We start from the raw sequence: 19,848 nt of genomic DNA, 5'->3' as shown, positions 1-19,848 counted from the left end.
TAGTTTCTGTGACCATTAACACCTGGTTTCCCGAGGTTTCTGTGGCTATAACTCATCTTTCATTCTCACTCCACAGTATAAATATTTCCCACTTTCTCTGTTAGCTTTGACAAAGAGTCATCGGACTCAAAACGTTGGCTCTTTTCTCTCCCTACAGATGCTGCCAGACCTGCTGAGATTTTCCAGCATTTTCTCTTTCTTTTTTTTAAAATACTTTTTATTGAAGAAATTTTTCAAAGTACAAACATTTTAACCCCCCCTACATTTGAATTATATCAAAACAAAGTCAAACCCCCCTACTTAACAAGAATCCCCCCCACCCCCCCCCCCCCCCCCCCCCCCCCCCCCCCCCCCCCCACCCCCCCGCCGACGAACCGGCCGCCAGACCATCTTGTCGTTTCTGGCAGTGTCCTCGGGCAGGCCTTGCCCGTGACACCACCGATACCGTGTTTCCTTCGTTGTTATCCCCCCTCTCCCCCCCCCTCCCCTCCCCCACACCCTCCCCCCCCCCCCCCCCCCCCCCCCCCCTCCCGCCCTCCCCTCCCCTCCCCTCCCGGGTTGCTGCTGTCACGACCTCAGTTTCTATCTCTGATCTAAGAGGTCCAGGAAGGGTTGCCATCGCCTGAAAAACCCCTGCACCGACCCTCTCAGGGCGAATTTGATTCTTTCCAATTGGATGAAGTTTGCCATGTCGTTTAACCAGGTGTTAACACTTGGAGGCCTTGCGTCCCTCCACTGAATCAAGATCCTCCTCCGAGCCACCAAGGACGCAAAGGCTAATATTCCAGCCTCCCTCGCCTCCTGTACCCCCGGCTCCACCCCAACCCCGAAGATCGCAAGTCCCCATCCTGGCTTGACCCTGGACCCCACCACTCTCGACACCGTCCCTGCCACCCCCTTCCAGAACTCCTCCAGTGCCGGACATGCCCAAAACATGTGTGCATGATTCGCAGGGCTTCCCGAACATCTGACACACCTGTCTTCACCCCCGAAAAACCGACTCATCCTTGTCCCCGTCATGTGGGCTCTATGCAGTACCTTAAATTGAATGAGACTCAGTCTCGCACATGACGACGACGAGTTGACCCTCTCTAGGGCGTCTGCCCACGTCCCATCCTCTATCTGTTCCCCCAGCTCTACCTCCCACTTGTCTTTCAACTCCACTACTGGTACCTCCTCCACCTCCTGCATAATCTTATAAATGTCCGAGATCTTCCCCTCCCCGACCCAGACCCCTGATAGCACCCTATCACTCGCCCCCCTGTCGGGAAGCACGGGAAACCCCTCTACCTGTCGTCTGGCAAATGCCTTCACTTGGAGGTACCTGAACGTGTTCCCCGGGGGGAGCCCGAATTTCTCCTCCAGCTCTCCCAAGCTCGCAAACCTCCCCTCTATAAACAAGTCCTTCAGTTGCCTAATGCCCACCCTCTGCCAGCTCCGAAATCCCCCTCCTGTATTTCCCGGTGCAAATCTGTGGTTCCCTCTTAGTGGTGCCCTTATCAAACCCCCCACTTCCCCCCTGTGTCGCCTCCACTGCCCCCAGATCTTGAGGGTGGCCGCCACCACCGGGCTCGTGGTATACCTCGTGGGAGGGAGCGGCCATAGTGCCGTTACCAGTGCCTCTAAGCTTATGTTGCCACAGGACGCCCTCTCCATACGCTTCCAAGCTGCCCCCTCCCCTTCCATCACCCACTTTCGTACCATCGATGCATTTGCCGCCCAGTAATATCCTGAAAGATTGGGTAACGCCAGCGCTCCACTATCCCTACTCCGCTCCAAAAAGACCCTTCTAACTCTAGGGGTGCCATGTGCCCACACGTACCCCATGATACTACTCGTTACCTTCTTGAAAAAGGCCCTAGGGAGGAAGATGGGCAGACACTGGAACAAAAACAAGAACCTCGGGAGGACCGTCATTTTAACTGACTGCACCCTCCCTGCCAGCGACAGCGGCACCATGTCCCACCTCTTAAACTCCTCCTCCATCTGTTCCACCAGCCTAGAAAAGTTCAGCTTGTGGAGGGTCCCCCAGTTCTTTGCCACCTGCACCCCCAAGTACCTGAAACTTTTTACTGCTCTTTTGAAGGGGAGCCTCCCAATTCCCTCCCCCTGGTCTCCCGAGTGTATTACAAAGACCTCACTTTTCCCCAGATTTAATTTATATCCCGAAAAGTCCCCGAACTCCGCTAGTATTTCCATAACCTCCGGCATTCCCCCCTCCGGGTCTGCCACATACAGCAACAGGTCATCCGCATAGAGCGAGACCCGATGCTCCTCCCCTCCCCTTGTCAGTCCCCTCCACCCCCCTGAACCCCTCAGTGCCATCGCTAACGGTTCAATCGCTAATGCAAAGAGTAAGGGGGATAGGGGACATCCCTGCCTAGTACCTCGATGGAGCCCAAAATATTCTGACCTCCTCCCGTTTGTTACCACACTTGCCATCGGGGCCGAATAGAGCAGCTTTACCCACTTGATAAATCCCTCCCCAAACCCAAACCTTTCCAACGTCTCCCACAAGTATTCCCACTCCACCCTATCGAATGCCTTCTCCGCGTCTAGCGCTACCACTATCTCCGCCTCCCCCTCCACTGCCGGCATCATGATCACGTTTAACAATCTCCGGACATTTGTGTTAAGTTGGCGTCCCTTCACGAACCCCGTCTGGTCTTCATGGATTACCCCTGGCACACAATCCTCTATCCTGGTTGCCAGGACCTTTGCTAACAGCTTGGCATCTACATTTAAGAGGGAGATAGGCCTGTAGGACCCGCACTGGGCCGGGTCCTTGTCCCGCTTCAAAATCAAGGAGATCAGGGCCTGCGACATTGTTGGTGGCAAAACCCCCCCCTCGCGCGCCTCATTAAAGGCTCTCACCAGCACTGGGCCCACCAAGTCCACAAATTTCCTGTAAAACTCCACCGGGAACCCATCCGGCCCCGGCGCCTTCCCCGCCTGCATCTGGCCTATCCCTTTAATTAGCTCCTGCAGCTCTATCGGCGCCCCCAACCCTTCTACCAGCTCCTCCTGTACCTTTGGGAACCTCAATTTGTCGAGAAAGTTCTCCATTCCCCCTCTCCTCTTCGGCGGTTCAGACCTATACAATTCCCTGTAGAAGTCCCTGAAGACCCTATTCACCTCTTGCCCCTTCTGCACTACGTCCCCACCCCTCTCTCTCACTCCCCCAATCTCTCTGGCTGCATCTCGCTTACGAAGCTGGTGTGCCAGCATCCTGCTCGCCTTTTCCCCGTACTCATACGCCGCACCCTGCGCCCTTCTCCACTGCGTCTCCGCCTTCCTGGTGGTCAGTAGGTCGAACCTGGCCTGTAAACTGCGCCGCTCCCTCAATAGCCCCTCCTCTGGTCCCGCCGCATATTTCCTATCTACTTCTAGGAGCTCACCCACCAGCCTCTCCCTTTCCTGCCTCTCCTTCCTCTCTCTGTGTGCCCTTATGGAGATCAGCTCTCCTCTAATCACTGCTTTCAGGGCCTCTCAGACCGTCCCCACCTGCACCTCACCCGTGTCGTTCGTACCCAGATAGTTCTCAATACCCGTTCTAACCCTTCTGCACACCTCTTCGTCCGCCAACAGCCCCACATCCAGGCGCCACAACGGGCGCTGATCCCGCGCCTCCCCCAATTCCACGTCCACCCAATGTGGTGCATGGTCCGATATCGCAATGGCCGAGTACTCCGTGTCCTGCACTCTCGGTATCAGCCCCCTGTTCAATACGAAAAAGTCTATCCTGGAGTACACTCTGTGGACGTGGGAGAAAAAAGAATACTCCCTCGCCCTAGGCCTACCAAATCTCCATGGGTCTACCCCTCCCATCTGCTCCATAAACCCCCTTAACACCTCTGCCGCTGCCGGCCTCCTATTCGTCCTGGAACTCGATCTATCCAGCCCAGGGTCCAACACCGTATTAAAGTCCCCTCCCATGATCAGGCCCCCTGCCTCCAGTCCCGGGATGAGGCCCAGCAGGCGCCTCATAAAGCCCGCGTCGTCCCAATTCGGGGCATACACATTCACCAGCACCACATTCTCTCCCTGCAACCTACCCCTCACCATCACATACCTGCCCTCCTTGTCTGCCACCACTTCTGCCGCCACGAACGACACCCTCTTTCCCACCAGAATCGCCACCCCCCGGTTCTTGACATCCAAGCCTGAGTGGAACACCTGTCCCACCCACCCCCTTCTCAGGCGGACCTGATCTGCTACCCTCAAGTGAGTCTCCTGCAACATCGCTACATCAGCCTTCAGGTGCGAGAAGACCCTTGATCTTTTAACCGGCCCATTCAGCCCCCTTACATTCCACGTAATCAATCGGATCGCTGGGCGACCCGTCCCTGCTCCCTGTCGATTAGCCATGTTCTGTCCCTTGCTCGCCCCGGGTCATCCCTCCCTTTCTGACCCGTTTCCCATAGCGATGCCCCCCCCCCCCCCCCCCAGCTCTCCCCTTCTCGTCCCTGGACTTTCCAGCAGCAACCCGGTATCAGCATTTTCTCTTTCGAGGATCTTCCTATATTTTACAGGGGGGTGCATTTCAGGGGAGGTGCAAAGGGATGGGAGGAAAGGATGAGTATGATCTTGTGGATCAGATCAGGGGCGGGTGCTGTGCCTCTCTTCCTACCTGCTCTTTCACCAACTTTCATGCAAACAAACTAGCCTTCCCACTTTCAGCCACCTTCCATTGCTCAGTTTATTATGGCATAAAAACCCTTAATTATCACCCAGTCGGGGCAGTTAAAGGCCTCAGTAGACCGATGGGTGGGTCGTCTGGTGGATGCCTTGCAGCACATATGAAAAAAATATGAAAATCGCTTATTGTCACGAGTAGGCTTCAAATGAAGTTACTGTGAAAAGCCCCTAGTCGCCACATTCCGGCGCCTGTCCGGGGAGGCTGGTACGGGAATCGAACCGTGCTGCTGGCCTGCTTGGTCTGCTTTAAAAGCTAGCGATTTAGCCCAGTGAGCTAAACCAGCCCCATGCACTATATTATGGGGAATGGGTCGGGTGGGCATGAAGGCAGGTGGGCTACCCACCCATTGCATTACCTGTGCTTCTCTGCCAAAATCATACCTGACCTGGGTGGGCCATAAGATCCGGCTTAAGACCTTTCAAGCTATGGCCATGAGGATCTAAGAAAGTCGACAGAGGCCAGAGAAAATACCCAAAGTTGGGTGAGGGCAAAACTCCCAAGTGGGCAGTAACTAGATAAACAACTCATCACTTTCATAAAAAAGTGTTTTTATTTTAAAGGTTAGTCAGGGAGCTAGTGTTTGGTAAAGGATTGAAGTGGCATTTGATCTGGAATCATTGAGCTCTGTGGTACTCTTATTTTACCTTCTAACAAAAATCGGTAATCCAGTTGGTGGGAGATGTCGAAAGTACGACTTTATTATTGTTAATTGCTCACTTGAATACACTTGAATAAGATCTAAAAAAAACTTGGGAGCAAAATATCAAACAATGCATAAAAAAGTCAAGCACCTGACAAAAACATAAAGCACAAAACAAAATCACAAAACACAAACAGATGATTCAAGAATTCAGCAACAAAGAACTCAACCACACAGTCCTATTCTTATCTCTGATTTAACCCCCTCATTTACTCCCATTGGCCTGCAATTCTCAGCAATTCTCCTGGTTTGTTTAGATGAATGTCTGTTACTTAGAGGATGATTTATTAATCAAACTTTGGACATTTTTTAAGATTGACTGGTGTCTATCAAAACTAGCTCAGCGTCTGCATGCTCAGCCTTAGGAAAAATACTGAATATGTTTTTCCCACTTTGCTATGTTTCACAGCTTGGCAGAGACCTTAATAATTCATTAGTTGATTAGACCGAAAACAATGCATGTCTCAGTGCAGAATACATTGGAATACAATGGTTAATTCATTATATGAGACAATGACTGGATTCACACAGTCAAGACATTTTTATATTTTTGCCTCTTAGGTACATGCATTCAACTAGCACCTATATGAATAAAACTAGACACTTAGCAAGCTCTCAAAGTTGAACTGCAGGAAATGACCTGAATTGTTTGTTCTCGAATCCTGGAAGTGGGCAAATACATGGAAATTCATTCATCCTCTCTCTCTCTCTTCTTCAGTTCTCTCGCATACATTTTTTAAAAGTCTGTACTCAAATCTCGCGCACTATTCTTAAATTAACAGAATAACCATTAACATAGTGGCTATTGAAATTAATAGGACAGAATTTGCTGTCGCAGGAAAGGAACATCAGCCTTTGTTTGCTATGAGACTTGCTCTTGCGTGTATAAGTTTTTGACATTTTTGCTTGGCAAGTTGCTGAACGTGCATTCTGATCACACCTCAGTGGGGGAAAGGGCAACTGGGACTGAGTGAACATATTCAGTAATTTTCCTAAGGCTGAGCATGTGTGCCTCTCTAATCATTCAAATTGAAGATATGTGAGCACAAGGTCTGGGAAGCAAGTAGAAATTACAGTAGATGAATTCTGCATTATTTCAGATACAGAAATAGAGAAAGAAAGATTGGATTGAGAGGAAAAATAGACTATGGAAAAGTAAAGAACATAATTTAAATCTTACCATTGCAAACTGAAAGAATGAGATTGAAAGATGCCAGGGGCAGCATGGTAGCATTGTGGATAGCGCAATTGTTTCACAGCTCCAGGGTCCCAGGTTCGATTCCGGCTTGGGTCACTGTCTGTGCGGAGTCTGCACATCCCCCCCCCGTGTGTGCGTCGGTTTCCTCCCACAGTTCAAAGATGTGCAGGTTAGGTGGATTGGCCATGATAAATTACCCTTAGTGTCCAAAATTGCCCTTTGTGTTGGGTGGGGTTACTGGGTTATGGGGATAGGGTGGAAGTGTTGACCTTGGATAGGGTGCTCTTTCCAAGAGCCGGTGCAGACTCGATGGGCCGAATGGCCTCCTTCTGCACTGTAAATTCTAATTCTAGGTTGATTGACAATAATTAACATGCATCATGCATGCCATTAAAAGGGTACTTGGAAAGGAAGGGAAGGACTATTTATAAGGTTAGATGTGAGAGAATGTTTTTTACACAGCAATTTGGTAAAGACTGGAACTGGCTGGGCGGTGGAAGCAGAGACAGTGAAGGAAATTGAATGGGCACTCCAGGGATAGAGAGGGTGAATGTAATTGATTAGATTGCTCAGTGATAGGCAACCGAGGCAAGTGAATAGGCCGCATGAGTAGCCAATCATCTCAGTGGTTCGCAAGGTTGAGATTGGGTTTGTTCACTAACCATGATGTATGAATTAGATTAAATACATTTAATACATGTCGAATATTACATGTTATTTAAAATTCTTAATCATTTGTACGTTAATAGAACTGTCATGAACTCAAAATACAAAAGTATTTACATTTTGGGTGCAGAGGGAACACGCGGTCAATGTTATGTGCAATCAATATGCACCTCGCTTTACTTGCCCCTGCTTCAGTCATGCTGATAAAAAAAACTGCATGGATGGAAATCAGTGGAATGTGGCAACCCTGTACGTGGGCATGAGTCAACAAAATATCTCATGGACCGGACTCCACTTACTTGAGCCATCTGTGGCCCCATGTGATGATTGGAAGCTTTTACAAAAATTGGATTATAAATGTAGTAGGCAAGTAAGGGGTAAACGCCTGGGGTTAGATTTTTGTTTTAATGGATTTTGCCTTGCTTCTAGGAAATAGCAAGTGAAATTGACAAGAATGTGTTTACCAGTCAGCATATTGGTTTCCCTGGGGAGTTAATGTGCTTTTGCAGCTAGCAGAGATGTTGTATTTTCAGCTTGAGAAGTTGAGGTCATTGCTGGATGGAGCTCAGAATGACAGTGGGGCAGTGAGTTTAGCGAAGCGTTGAGAGAGAGGGAGGAGCTGAGTTCTGATCTGCCCGACTCTCGGTCCACAATTCTTTCCAAGTAGGAGAGATTAAAAACAAGAGTGATATTTTAAAAGTAGAGCAGTTTTGTCTGAAGACGAGGAAGAGGCTGAAACAACCCAATGGAAGCAGATATTTGAAGATATTCAGCCAGAGTCTGAAGAGGTTCTAACCAAAGCCAGAATCTGTTCTGTACTATTGCACTCTGCCCTGCTAATTTTCAGAAATATTCAGAGCTATTTGTTTTGTTTATTGTTTTTTTTTCTTCCTTTTTTTAAAAAAGAATTTTTATTCAGATTTTTACAAAATATCAATAACAGAAAATATTAACAACTGAGAAAACAAAAAAGATCAACCCCCCCCCCCCAGCCCCCTTCCTGGTAAATACAGAAAAAAAGAAATAGATTAACGCCCGTCATAAACAAAGAACACATATACACGTCGCTTCAACCCAACCCACAGAAACTACCCCCCCCCCCGGCTGCTGCTGCCCTTTTTTCCTACCGTTCTGCCAGAAAATCTAGGAAAGGTTGCCACCGCCGGTAAAACCCCTGTACTGATCCCCTCAGGGCAACTTTCACCCTCTCCAGTTTGATAAACCCCGCCATATCATTGATCCAGGCATCCACGCTTGGGGGCCTCGCATCCTTCCACTGAAGAAGAATCCTCCGCCAGGCTACTAGGGACGCAAAGGCTAGAACATCGGCCTCTTTCGCCTCCTGCACTCCCGGCTCCACTGAAACCCCAAATATTGCGAGTCCCCAGCCTGGATTGACCCTGGATCCTGCCACCCTTGACACCGTGCTTGCTACCCCCTTCCAAAATTCCCCCAGCGCTGGGCATGCCCAGAACATATGGGCATGGTTCGCTGGGCTCCCCGAGCACCTAGCACCTGTCCTCGCCCCCAAAGAACCTACTCATCCTCGTCCCGGTCATATGAGCCCTATGTAGCACCTTGAACTGTATGAGGCTAAGCCTCGCACAAGAAGAGGAGGAATTCACTCTCTCCAGGGCATCCGCCCACGTCCCCTCCTCAATCTCCTCACCCAGTACCTCTTCCCATTTACCCTTCAGCTCCTCCACCGAGGCCTCGTCTACCTCCTGCATAACTTGGTACATGTCCAAAATCCTGCCCCCTCCAACCCACACCCCCGAGAGCACCTGTCCTGTACCCCACGCAAGGGCAACAGAGGGAACTCCACCACCTGCCGTCTTGCAAATGTCCTTACCTGCATGTACCTAAAGATCTTCCCCGGGGGGAGCCCGAACTTCCCCTCTAACTCACCCAGGCTCGCAAACTTCCCATCTACAAACAGGTCCCTCAACCTCCTAACACCTGCCCTGTGCCAACTCAGGAACCCGCCATCAATTCTCCCTGGAACAAACCTGTTGTTCCCCCGTATCTGGGACCTCATCGAGACCCTCACCTCCCCCCTATGCCGTCTCCATTGCCCCCAAATTCTGAGGGTAGCTGCCACCACCGGGCTCGTGGTATACCTCGTTGGAGGGAGCGGCAGCGGCCCGTTGCCAGCGCCTCGAGGCTCGTGCCCACACAGGACGCCATCTCCATCCTCTTCCATGCTGCCCCTTCCCCGTCCATTACCCACTTGCGCACCATCGCTGCGTTGGCAGCCCAATAGTACCCACAGAGGTTGGGCAGCGCCAGCCACCCCCCCCCCCCCCCCCCCCATCCCGGCCCCGCTCCAAAAACACCCTTCTCACCCTCGGGGTCCCATGCGCCCACACAAACCCCGTAATGCTCCTGTTGACCCTCCTTAAAAAGGTCTTCGGGATAAGGATGAGGAGGCACTGGAAGAGGAACAAAAACCTCGGGAGCACCGTCATCTTGACTGACTGCACCCTGCCCGCCAGCGACAGCGGCAACATGTCCCATCTTTTAAATTCCTCCTCCATTTGCTCCACCAGCCTTGTAAGGTTAAGTTTGTGTAGGGCCCCCCCAGCTCCTGGCCACCTGGACTCCCAGGTACCTAAAGCTCCTCTCTGCCCTTTTTAGTGGGAGCCTACCAATCCCCTCCTCCTGATCCCCCGGGTGCACGACGAACAGCTCGCTCTTCCCCAGGTTGAGCTTGTACCCTGAGAAGTCCCCAAATTCCCTCAGAATCTTCATCACCTCCGGCATTCCCCCACCGGGTCCGCCACATATAACAATAAGTCATCTGCATAAAGCAACACTCGGTGCTCCTCCCCACCCCGCACCAGTCCCCTCCAGTTCCTCGACTCCCTCAACGCCATGGCCAGGGGTTCGATTGCCAACGCAAAGAGCAGGGGGGACAAGGCCTGTCTCGTCCTTCGATATAACCGGAAGTACTCTGATCTCCTCCTACTCGTGGCCACGCCATCGGGGCCTCATTTAACAGCCTCACCCATCTAGCAAACCCCTCCCCAAACCCAAACCTTTCCAGCACCTCCCACAATTACCCCCACTCAACCCTATTAAAGGCCTTCTCCGTGTCTAGCGCCACCACTATCTCCGCTTCCCCCACTACCTCCGGCATCATTATAACATTCATGAGCCTCCGTATGTTGGTGTTCAGCTGCCTTCCCTTCACGAACCCCGTCTGATCCTCGTGGATGACCCGTGGCACACAGTCCTCTATCTTTGTGGCCAAAATCTTCGGCAACAGCTTGGTGTCTACATTTAACAGCGTGATCGGCCTGTATGACCCACACTGCAGGGGGTCCTTGTCCCGCTTACGGATCAAGGAAATCAGCGCCCAGGACATAGTCGGGGACAAAGCCACCCCCCCCCTTCCCTTGCCTCGTTGAAGGTCCTAACCAACAGGGGGGCCAGCAGGTCTGCATACATTTTATAGAATTCGACCGGGAACCCATCCGGCGCCTTCCCCGACTGCATGCTGCCTACCCTTTGACCAGCTCCTCCAGCTCAATCGGCGGCCCTAGTCCCTCCACCTGCCCCTCCTCCACCCTCGGGAATCTCAGCCAGTCCAAGAAGCGCCCCATTCCCCCCCCCCCCCCTCCGCTGGGGGTTCAGACCGATACAACTCCTCGGAAAAGTCCCTGAAGACCCCATTGATGCCTACCCCCCTTCGCACCACATCCCCTCCCCTATCCTTCACTCCACTAATCTCCCTGGCCGCATCCCGCTTACGGAGCTGATGCGCCAGCATCCTATTCGCCTTTTCCCCATATTCATACACCGCTCCCTGTGCCTTCCTCCACTGAGCTTCCGTCTTTCTGGTGGTCAGCAGGTCGAACTTGGCCTGAAGATGACGCCGCTCCCCCAGCAATCCCTCCTCCGGAGCCTCCGCGTATCTCCTATCCACCCTCACCAACTCCCCCACCAGCCTCTCCCTCTCTCTTTGCTCTCTCCTCTCCCTATGGGCTCGGATGGAGATCAACTCCCCTCTAACCACCGCCTTCAATGCCTCCCAGACTGTCCCCACTTGGACCTCCACATTATCATTGGCCTCCAGGTACCTCTTGATACATCCTCGAACCCGCCCGCCCACCTCCTCATCTGCCAGCAGCCCCACCACCAAGCGCCAGAGTGGGCGCTGGTGTCTCTCATCCCCCAGCTCGAGGTCCACCCAGTGCGGGGCATGATCCGAAATGGCTATCGCCGAATATTCGGCATCCTCCACCCTCGAAATCAGCCCCCTGCTCATAATTTAAAAATCGATCCAGGAATAGGCCTTGTGCACATGGGAGAAGTATGAAAACTCCCTTGGCCTCGCCTCTCATCTGGTTCATGAACATCCTCAACACCTTAGCCGCCGCTGGCCTCCTACCCGTCTTGGACCTGGATCGATCCAGTGGCGGATCCAGCACTGTATTGAAGTCTCCCCCCCCCCCCCCCCCCCCCTCCCATTATCAGGCCCCCCCGTCTCCAGATCTGGAATGCGGCTCAACATGCGCCGCATAAAACCCGCATTGTCCCAGTTCGGGGCGTATACATTAACCAGCACCACCCGCTCCCCCTGCAGCTTGCTGCTCACCATCACATACCTCCCGCCGCTGTCCGCCACCACGTTCGACGCCTCAAACGACACCATCTTTCCCACCAGGATCGCCACCCCCTGATTTTTTGCATCCAGCCCTGAATGAAACACTTGGCCTACCCATCCCTTCCTCAATCTAACCTGGTCCGCCACCTTCAGGTGCGCCTCCTGAAGCATGGCCACGTCCTCCTTCAGCCCCTAAAGGTGCGTAAACACCCGGGCCCGTTTGACCGGCCCATTCAGTCTCCTCACATTCCAGGTTATCAGCCGGATCAGGGGGCTCCCTGCCCCCCTCCCCCGCCGACTAGCCATAACCCTTCCTCTGCCCGCCACTTGCCCGCGCCCCCGGCTCGGCCCGTTCCCCACGGCGGCAAACCCCCGTCTCGACCCCCCCAGCATACACCAACTCCTTCCTGGCCATTCCAGCAGCAACCCGGTACCCCGCCGCCCCCCAGATAGGACCCGCCCTAGCTGCGTTACTCCCTCCATAGTACACTCGTAAGCCAGCTGACTCCTGCTGACCTCGGCAACTCCCGGCACTCCTCCGACCCCTCCCAGCGTGGGGCTACCCCTCCTCCCCAGTGCCCACCAGCAGGCTCTCCTCCTCCCCGCCCGCTCTCACGCGGGAAGAAAGCCCGCGCTTCCCAGCTTTGACCCCGCCCCCATCAACCCTCAGCGCGGGAAAAAGCCCGCGCTTTCCATCTGCCCGACCCCGCCTCCTCTAAAGCAGCTCCCATTGTCGGCCCAATCCCCTCGTCGGGCCCCAGCCCCACTTCCCACCGTCAGCTCCCCACACTGCAAGTCTAACCCCCTCCTCGAGCCCATCCACCGAACCCACGCAAAAAGACAGTGCCCCACCTGCCCTGAAAACGACACAGAACCAGCATTAAACAGAAAACCCCCCCTCAGAATATAACACAGTTACATACAGACCCCCGCACCCAACCCTCAGTTTGAGTCCCAACTTCTCAGCCTGCACAAAGGCCCACGCCTCCTCCGGGGACTTGAAGTAAAAGTGTCGGTCCTTGTAGGTGACCCACAAACGCGCCAGCTGCAACATGCCGAACTTCACTCCTTTTCTATGCAGCACAGCCTTCGTCCGCTTGTACCCGGCCCTCCGCTAAGCCACCTCCGCACTCCAGTCCTGGTAGATCCGTACCACCGCGTTCTCCCACCTACTACTACGCTCTTTCTTGGCCCACCTGAGCACACACTCCCGGTCAGTGAACCGGTGGAACCGCACCAGCACCGCCTGTGGCGACTCATTCGGCTTGGGCCTTCTTGCCAGTATTCTGTGGGCCCCCTCCAGCTCCAGGGGCCCCTGGAAGGACCCAGCTCCCATCAGCAAATTCAGCAGGACGACCACGTAGGCCCCCATGTCTGACCACTCCAGCCCTTCCAGAAGGCCCAGGATCCGCAAATATTTCCGCCTCGACCGGTTCTCCATCTCCTCGAACCGCTCCTGCCATTTTTTATGGGGCGCCTCATGCATCTCCACCTTTACCGCGAGGGCTGAGGCCTCATCCTCTCTTTCAGAGGCCTGTTGTCGGATCTCCTGGATTGCCACCCCCTGGGCTGTCTGAGTCTCCAGCAGCTTGTCGATGGAAGCTTTCAACGGCTCTAGCAGCACCGCTTTGAGCTCCCAAAAGCAGCGCTGGAGAGTCTCCTGCTGCTCCTGCACCCACTGCCTCCATGCCTCTTGGTCTCCGCCGGCCGCCATCTTGTGCTTCTTCCCTCGCTTTTGCTTTGGCGCTACCACAGCTATCTTGCTCGCCCCACTCCTGGTCCAGGCCATATACTGCTGGAGAAATGCTGCTGACTCCTTCCCACGTCGGGAACCGTCGAAAAAGTACGGGGCCCTAAAAAGAGCCTAAAGGTCCGTTCCTGGTGGGAGCTGCCGAATGTGCTGCTTCGCTTCGCATAGCCGCAACCGGAAGCATTTTGTTTATTGTTTAATGGGAAATTGAGAGTAGTGAATTAAGGTGTAAATTATAAGCTGTTATTTTTGGGTTATTTTAGTATTGTAGTTACAATAAAACTTTGTTTTAAAAATAACCAAGCCCTATTTCTTCATGCAATCACTGCTGGAGCGAATAATTCTTTTCGCACTGTCTTAAAATATACTAAAATATTGGGATTTCGGCACAGTATCCTAGCCACTGTTGTGGTCTGATCTGGGATCGTAATATTCTCCACTGCTCTACAAAGTCTTGGCATGACCTTGATGGGCTGAATGGATGCCTCCTGTGTCTTAATAATTCTGACTATGACTTGAATTTCTGCAGTGAGTTTGGTTTGAATCTGCCATTCCTACAGAAACTTCATGACATTCAATGCATTGAAATAGCAGGCAGAGAGGTGCCTTTTTCAGAGCAATGCATCTCAATCACATGTCTATCCTTGCATGAAGTGTATAAATTCAAAAGTTACTTTTGAAGTTTCTCTACTGGTTGTGTGCAAGTAACTGAGATGTCATTTGCGTGGCCATTATTTTGATAGAAAATTATGGCCCATTTTCTTCTTTGTATGCTTTCATCTGCAATGTCTAATATCTGTGTCAGCCTTGGCTCATCAGTGGTAGCACTATCTATCACCTAAGAATCAACGGTCCAAGTTTGAGTTGAACTCCAGAGATGAGCAGATTATCTAGACTGACACTTCAGCACAATAGTGAGAGAAGCTGTACCGTTAATGTCGTGTTTCATGCAAGATCATAAATTCAGGCCCCGTTTGTCTTCGTGGGTGATGCAAAAGATTTTGGCCGTCAAAGAAGAGCAAGAGGTTTCTCCTAGTGCCCTGGTAAACCTGTCCACCCTTTGTTCTGCAACAAGTATTGGTGAAACAAATTATCTGGTCACTTATATTAAGCTGTTTGTGGAATCTTGCTGTGCACAATAATAATCTTTGTTAGTGTCACAATAATTGTTATCAGTTAACAGTGCAACAAAGTTACTGTGCAAATCCCCTAATCACCACACTCCAGCGCCTGTTCGGATACACTGAGGGAGAATTCGGAATGCCCAATTCGCCCATCAAGCATGTCCTCAGGACTTGTGTGAGGAAACCGCGGCACACGGAGGAAACCAACGCAAATATGGAGAGAACGTGCAGACTCCGCAAAGACAGTGACCCAAACCGGGAATCGAACCCGGGTCCCTGGTGCTGTAAAACAACAGTGCTAATCACTGTGCTACCATGCCGCCAAATTACTTGCTAGATTTTTCCTATGTTGCAACACTCTAAAACTACCATAGAGTGTCCTAACATGCTTCATAGCCAAAGTTCATAATAGCCACCATTTCTTTCTTCACTAAATTTGACAAGTGGAGCATAGAATAAATGCATTATATAGCATGAACAAAATGTCAGTTTTGATTACTACTTTCCTTAACATAGAATAATGACAGCAATAATCCTGTCTCAAACCAATTCAGGTATTTTTTGCATTTGAAATAGAATTGCATTTAGATAGCACCTTCATCGGAAGTGCCAAAGTATTTTACTTGTGAAGTGAAGGAAAATTTACTATCAATGCAGTAATGTACTTGCTCCAGCCTTGGATGTGAGCTTATGAAAGGAGAAATTTATTAAAAACTGTTATTTAATTTAATCATTTGATAGATCTCATTTATTTATGGCTTACTTTGCAGCTACAGTTCTTGCGATGATGGGAACGCTGAAGATGACAACAGTTGATATTCAATTCCCCAAGCAATCCACCAGTCATGTTTCAATGCTTTTTCAGACTTTCATATTGTAAAAGGTGTAGCACAACTGTGAAAGTAGCCCTTAGAAATGTGTACTTTTGATGTTATGCCCTAATTTATCAGAAGTTGTGCATTTTGGATTGTGTTTTGCAACTTGAAAGATGGGTGTATGTTACTGATGCCTTTTAGTGCTTCTCTGTACCTAACTTAATAGTTTAGGTTGCAGATTTGCAGCTGTTGTGTGATGAGCCACTTGGAGTAATGTGTTTGTATTCTTGAAAGTGCAAATGTATATAATTTCATTGCAGAGCCTAGGATGTCATGTCTGTTCTGTATACCTATTAGCTTACAGTCATGATTCTGATCGCAATTCGCATATCAATTAATGTGCTCACACCCTTCAAATCCCAAGTCTGAAAGTTTTGTCTGAAACAATTCACAACTGCAAAAATTGGGCTAAACATGTTATCAAACTGTTCTAAGGAAACATCTGTGCATTACATTCAGAATTATTTATAATTCCTTAAAGTAATATAAAATTGATGTTAAACTTCCATAGTATGCACTGATCTTGGCATAATGGCATTTACTTGACAAAACAGTATGCTGGTTGCCAAGACAGAAAATGTTATCTAAATAGATCTCATATTTATATCGGAGTATGTTAAATTGTTGTATTTAATTTCTTTATGTTACATTATGTATTCTTTGCTTAATGAACCAGCAGTTAAATATCGGACACTGTGAGAATGCATATTTTGGAAAAGACAATAATGGATTTATGTTCTCAGATGTGTCTATTATAAGGGATCACAAACTAGTTCAAAAGCACTTTTTTTTTGTCCAGTACCAATCTTCATATCTTTTTACATTCGACAGCATATCATTTTTTTTGTTGTTTTTTGTTGAAAGTTCTTGTAACATTAGTGTTGTCAGTAAATTTTTATATGCAAATAGATGGACTCAAACATTGCCCAGAATCTCTTCTCCATCCCTCCACTCTTAATGAAACAACATGTACTGTGTGATTCCCAGGGAAATGTCATATTGTTTGCGCAACCTGCTTGGCAAAAGGTTTAGGCACCAACAAAGGAGATCACTGTTGATCAGTGGGATTAGTGTTCTCAGGCATGGCAGCTGTTTTGTAAAAATGCTATGCAGTTTGAAAGTGTTTCATTTATGTCTCTTCAGATCTATCAGTATATCTATATATTGTACCATTCCAAGTAAGTGTATCCGGAATAAATGTGGGAAAAATACATTATATTTAAAATATTACTCTTTTTATTTAAATTTGTTTGATTTTTTTTTTTGTTTATGATCCAGTGCATGTATGCCCTTTGAAATGCAATAAATGCATTGAACAAAGTAAATTTAAAAATGTTTGTTTTGTTGTATTTGTGTACATTTAAACAATTAAGTCTCTTGCTGAAACTATTTAAATTTCTTTGCACCTGCATTCGGTTGAAGTACCCTTGGACTACATCAGGCCCCTTGTATCTATCCTGGAATTTCTTGCTTCACAGGATGTAAATTTGATTCTTTGGCTGTAGTCTGCACAAGACTAGTGTCATTTATATGAGACAAGCAAAGGTTTTTTCTGGTTTCCATCTACTTGTACTCTAAAACTTCCTTGAGCGCTGTGCTGACCATAAAGCCTGTCGGTGGTCCTGGAGCAAGCTGAAGGATTCTTAGACACTTTGCAGGGTTTTGGCCTCCCAAGTCAGAATCCAATTCCAGTGGGAAGACATTGAGCTATTGTAGTCAATCTGTTACATGAAACGCCTGCGAAGAAACCTTGCATTACCTACATGCATTATTGTGATTCTAATCTAAAATCTTCAGTAAAAAGCTTTTCAGTATATCAACCAATGAAAACCACCTCCTCCTTAAGCAAAGACTAGGTTTAACTAGAATACCCAAAATATCATTCGGGTACAAATAAATGATCTGACTTCAGGAAATTACAATTGTAATTGCATCTTATCCTGCATGAAGGCACTAATCGGCTGCTTTAAATTTCTAAACACCTGGGATGAGACATAGCATGGAATTTATTCTGAGAGCACTTTTGATTATTTCCATTCTACTTTCTTGATTAGTTTATCTTGGAGCTTCACCAAAGCTTTGATTTGAAGTAAATGGTCAAACAAAATAATGAGAGATACATTATGGGAATTAATATTCTACACAGTTCAAAGACTTTTTATTACCTGTCCTAGCGGTCTCATAAGTTAGATACGCTACTTGTGTGAACCTGAGCAGCAGTGCTTCATCCGTACCAAAGGCTGAGAATTGGCTGACCCCACTAAACCTTTCCAAGATCAGCCTAACTAAATTTAATGGTCCACTCCTGGTGGTAAAAATGACAATCTTTGAGAATTAACGCTGGAGGAAGCTAGTCAGCCCATCATACCCATGCTAGCAGAAATAGTTATCCTGCGTAATCCCATATTCCAGCTGTTGGCCTCCACTTTTTGTAATTTTTGTCAATGATTTAGATGATGGGAGTGAAGGCAATGTAGCTAAATTTGTAGATGACACAAAGTTAGGTAGGAAAGTATCTTGTGAAGAAAACATAAGGTTGTAAGATAAACATTGATAAAGTTGAGAGTGGGCAAAAATCTGGCAGATGGAGTATAAGGCAGGAAAATGTGAAGTTGTTCACTTCAGCAGGAAGAGTAGTAAAGCAGAGTATTACTTAATCCCATGAGAGCAACTACAGAATTCCAAGGTACAGATAGATCAGTGCATGATTCTCAAAAACTTAGTACACAGGCACAGCATGTAATTAAGTGGAAGTATTGACGGAATCTTCCCGTCAATGTACAGACTGCTGGCTGAAGTGAGAAAACTGGCATGTAGCTCTCCAGTCAAATTTTCTCTCCAGATTTCAGTGCCCATTCAGTTCCCACGAGCACTAGGGATTCCCACGCAAGCGTGGGGTTGAGCCCCACCCTCCTAACCACCATACAGCCATCGGGGTGCCACTCATGAGCATCAGCGCTCCTCGCCCTCACACACATTGGGGCAACCTTCCCCACTCCCCCACCCCCAAATAGGGCACCCCTGAGGACCTTCCCCAGCACTGCCAAGTGCAGTGTGAGGGTACTGTCCAGCATGTACCTTCCTGCCAGGTTCTCCTCAAATCACTTCAAGTTTTTAAAGGCTTGTTGTAAACCTCACTGACATGTATGAATATTCAGTCATAGGAAACATCACGGGAAACCCTAAAATAATATTTAAATTTATTAAAGGACAGGAACCTCATTATATCATGGGGAGAGGGGTGTGGAAAATCAGGAAACTATCTCATCAAGAACCTTGTTTCCTGACTCGCAAGAGTTTGGGGCCTGCATCGCCATTTACACTGACGGCTAACCCGCTTCAAAATTTCCCCCGATGTTTCCTCATGGGCAAGTGCAGTTACTGTTGTCAAATTAGTGGTCGGCCTTCTCAGACAGATGAGAATTTTTTTCTCTTGAAGTTTGTGCAGCTTTAGAACCCAACCAGAAGTCGTGGTGCACATTGGCACCAACGACGTAGCGAAGAAAAGGGATGCGGATCTTAAAAAAAAGGATTTTAGGGAGTTAGCGTGGAAGCCAAAGAGCAGTACGGGCAGAGTAGTAATCTCACGATTGCTACTGTTGCCACGTGCAAGTGAGGCAAGGAACAGAGAGAGAGTGCAGCTGAACACATGCTGGTGCAGGAGGAAAGGCTTCAGATATGTAAATCATTGGGATACCTTCTGGGGATGGTGGGACCTGTACATGAAGGACGGGTTGCACCTAAAGTGGAGGGGCACCAATATCATGAGTGGGAGGTTTGTAGAGCTCTGAGGGAGGGTTTAAACTAGTTTTGTAGGGGGTGGAACCAGAGCTATGGATCAGAGGATAGGGTAGCTGTTGAACAGGCAGAAATGATATGCAGCAAGTCTGTGAGGAAGGATAGACAGTTGATAGGACAAAGTTGCACTCAGTGAGATGGGTTAAAGTGTGTCTGTTCCATTGCAAGGAGTGTTGGGAATGAGGGAGATGAACTTAGAGCATGGATTAGTACTTGGAACTACGATGTTGTGGCCATGATGGAGATATGGATTTCACGGGGGCAGGAATGGCTGTTAGATGTTTGTTTGAAGAAGCATAGGGAGGGAGGTAAAAGAGGAGGGCGAGCAGCACTGTTAATTGGGGTGTGCATCACCGCTGCGGAAAAGGAGTTAGTCGAGGAGGGTTTGTCTACTGAGTCAGTCTGGGTGGAAGTCAGAAACCAGAAAGG

The 19,848-nt window shown here is 49.2% G+C and overlaps 1 protein-coding gene across 28 annotated transcripts in view; it reads left to right on the top strand.

Annotated features, from left to right (window-relative positions):
- The window catches only part of snap91a (synaptosome associated protein 91a), a 329,189-nt gene extending 312,248 nt beyond the window's left edge, over window positions 1-16,941 (top strand). For 24 of the 28 annotated variants that reach the window (XM_038799488.1, XM_038799489.1, XM_038799490.1 and 21 more), the window contains one exon: window positions 15,517-16,839. In XM_038799488.1, the coding sequence (XP_038655416.1) occupies window positions 15,517-15,626 (110 nt within the window). In that variant the 3' untranslated portion in view covers window positions 15,627-16,839. Of the gene's footprint in view, window positions 1-15,516 lie in introns of all 28 variants that reach the window. The other 4 variants (XM_038799504.1, XM_038799494.1, XM_038799506.1 and 1 more) reach the window with 1 other exon arrangement.
- The last annotated feature ends 2,907 nt before the right edge of the window (window positions 16,942-19,848 follow it).

The sequence above is a fragment of the Scyliorhinus canicula genome, chromosome 6, assembly GCF_902713615.1.
Source record: "Scyliorhinus canicula chromosome 6, sScyCan1.1, whole genome shotgun sequence".
Lineage (NCBI taxonomy): Eukaryota > Metazoa > Chordata > Chondrichthyes > Carcharhiniformes > Scyliorhinidae > Scyliorhinus > Scyliorhinus canicula.
The sequence above is the reverse complement of the archived record's forward strand: the minus strand, read 5'-3'. Positions and strand labels throughout refer to the sequence as shown.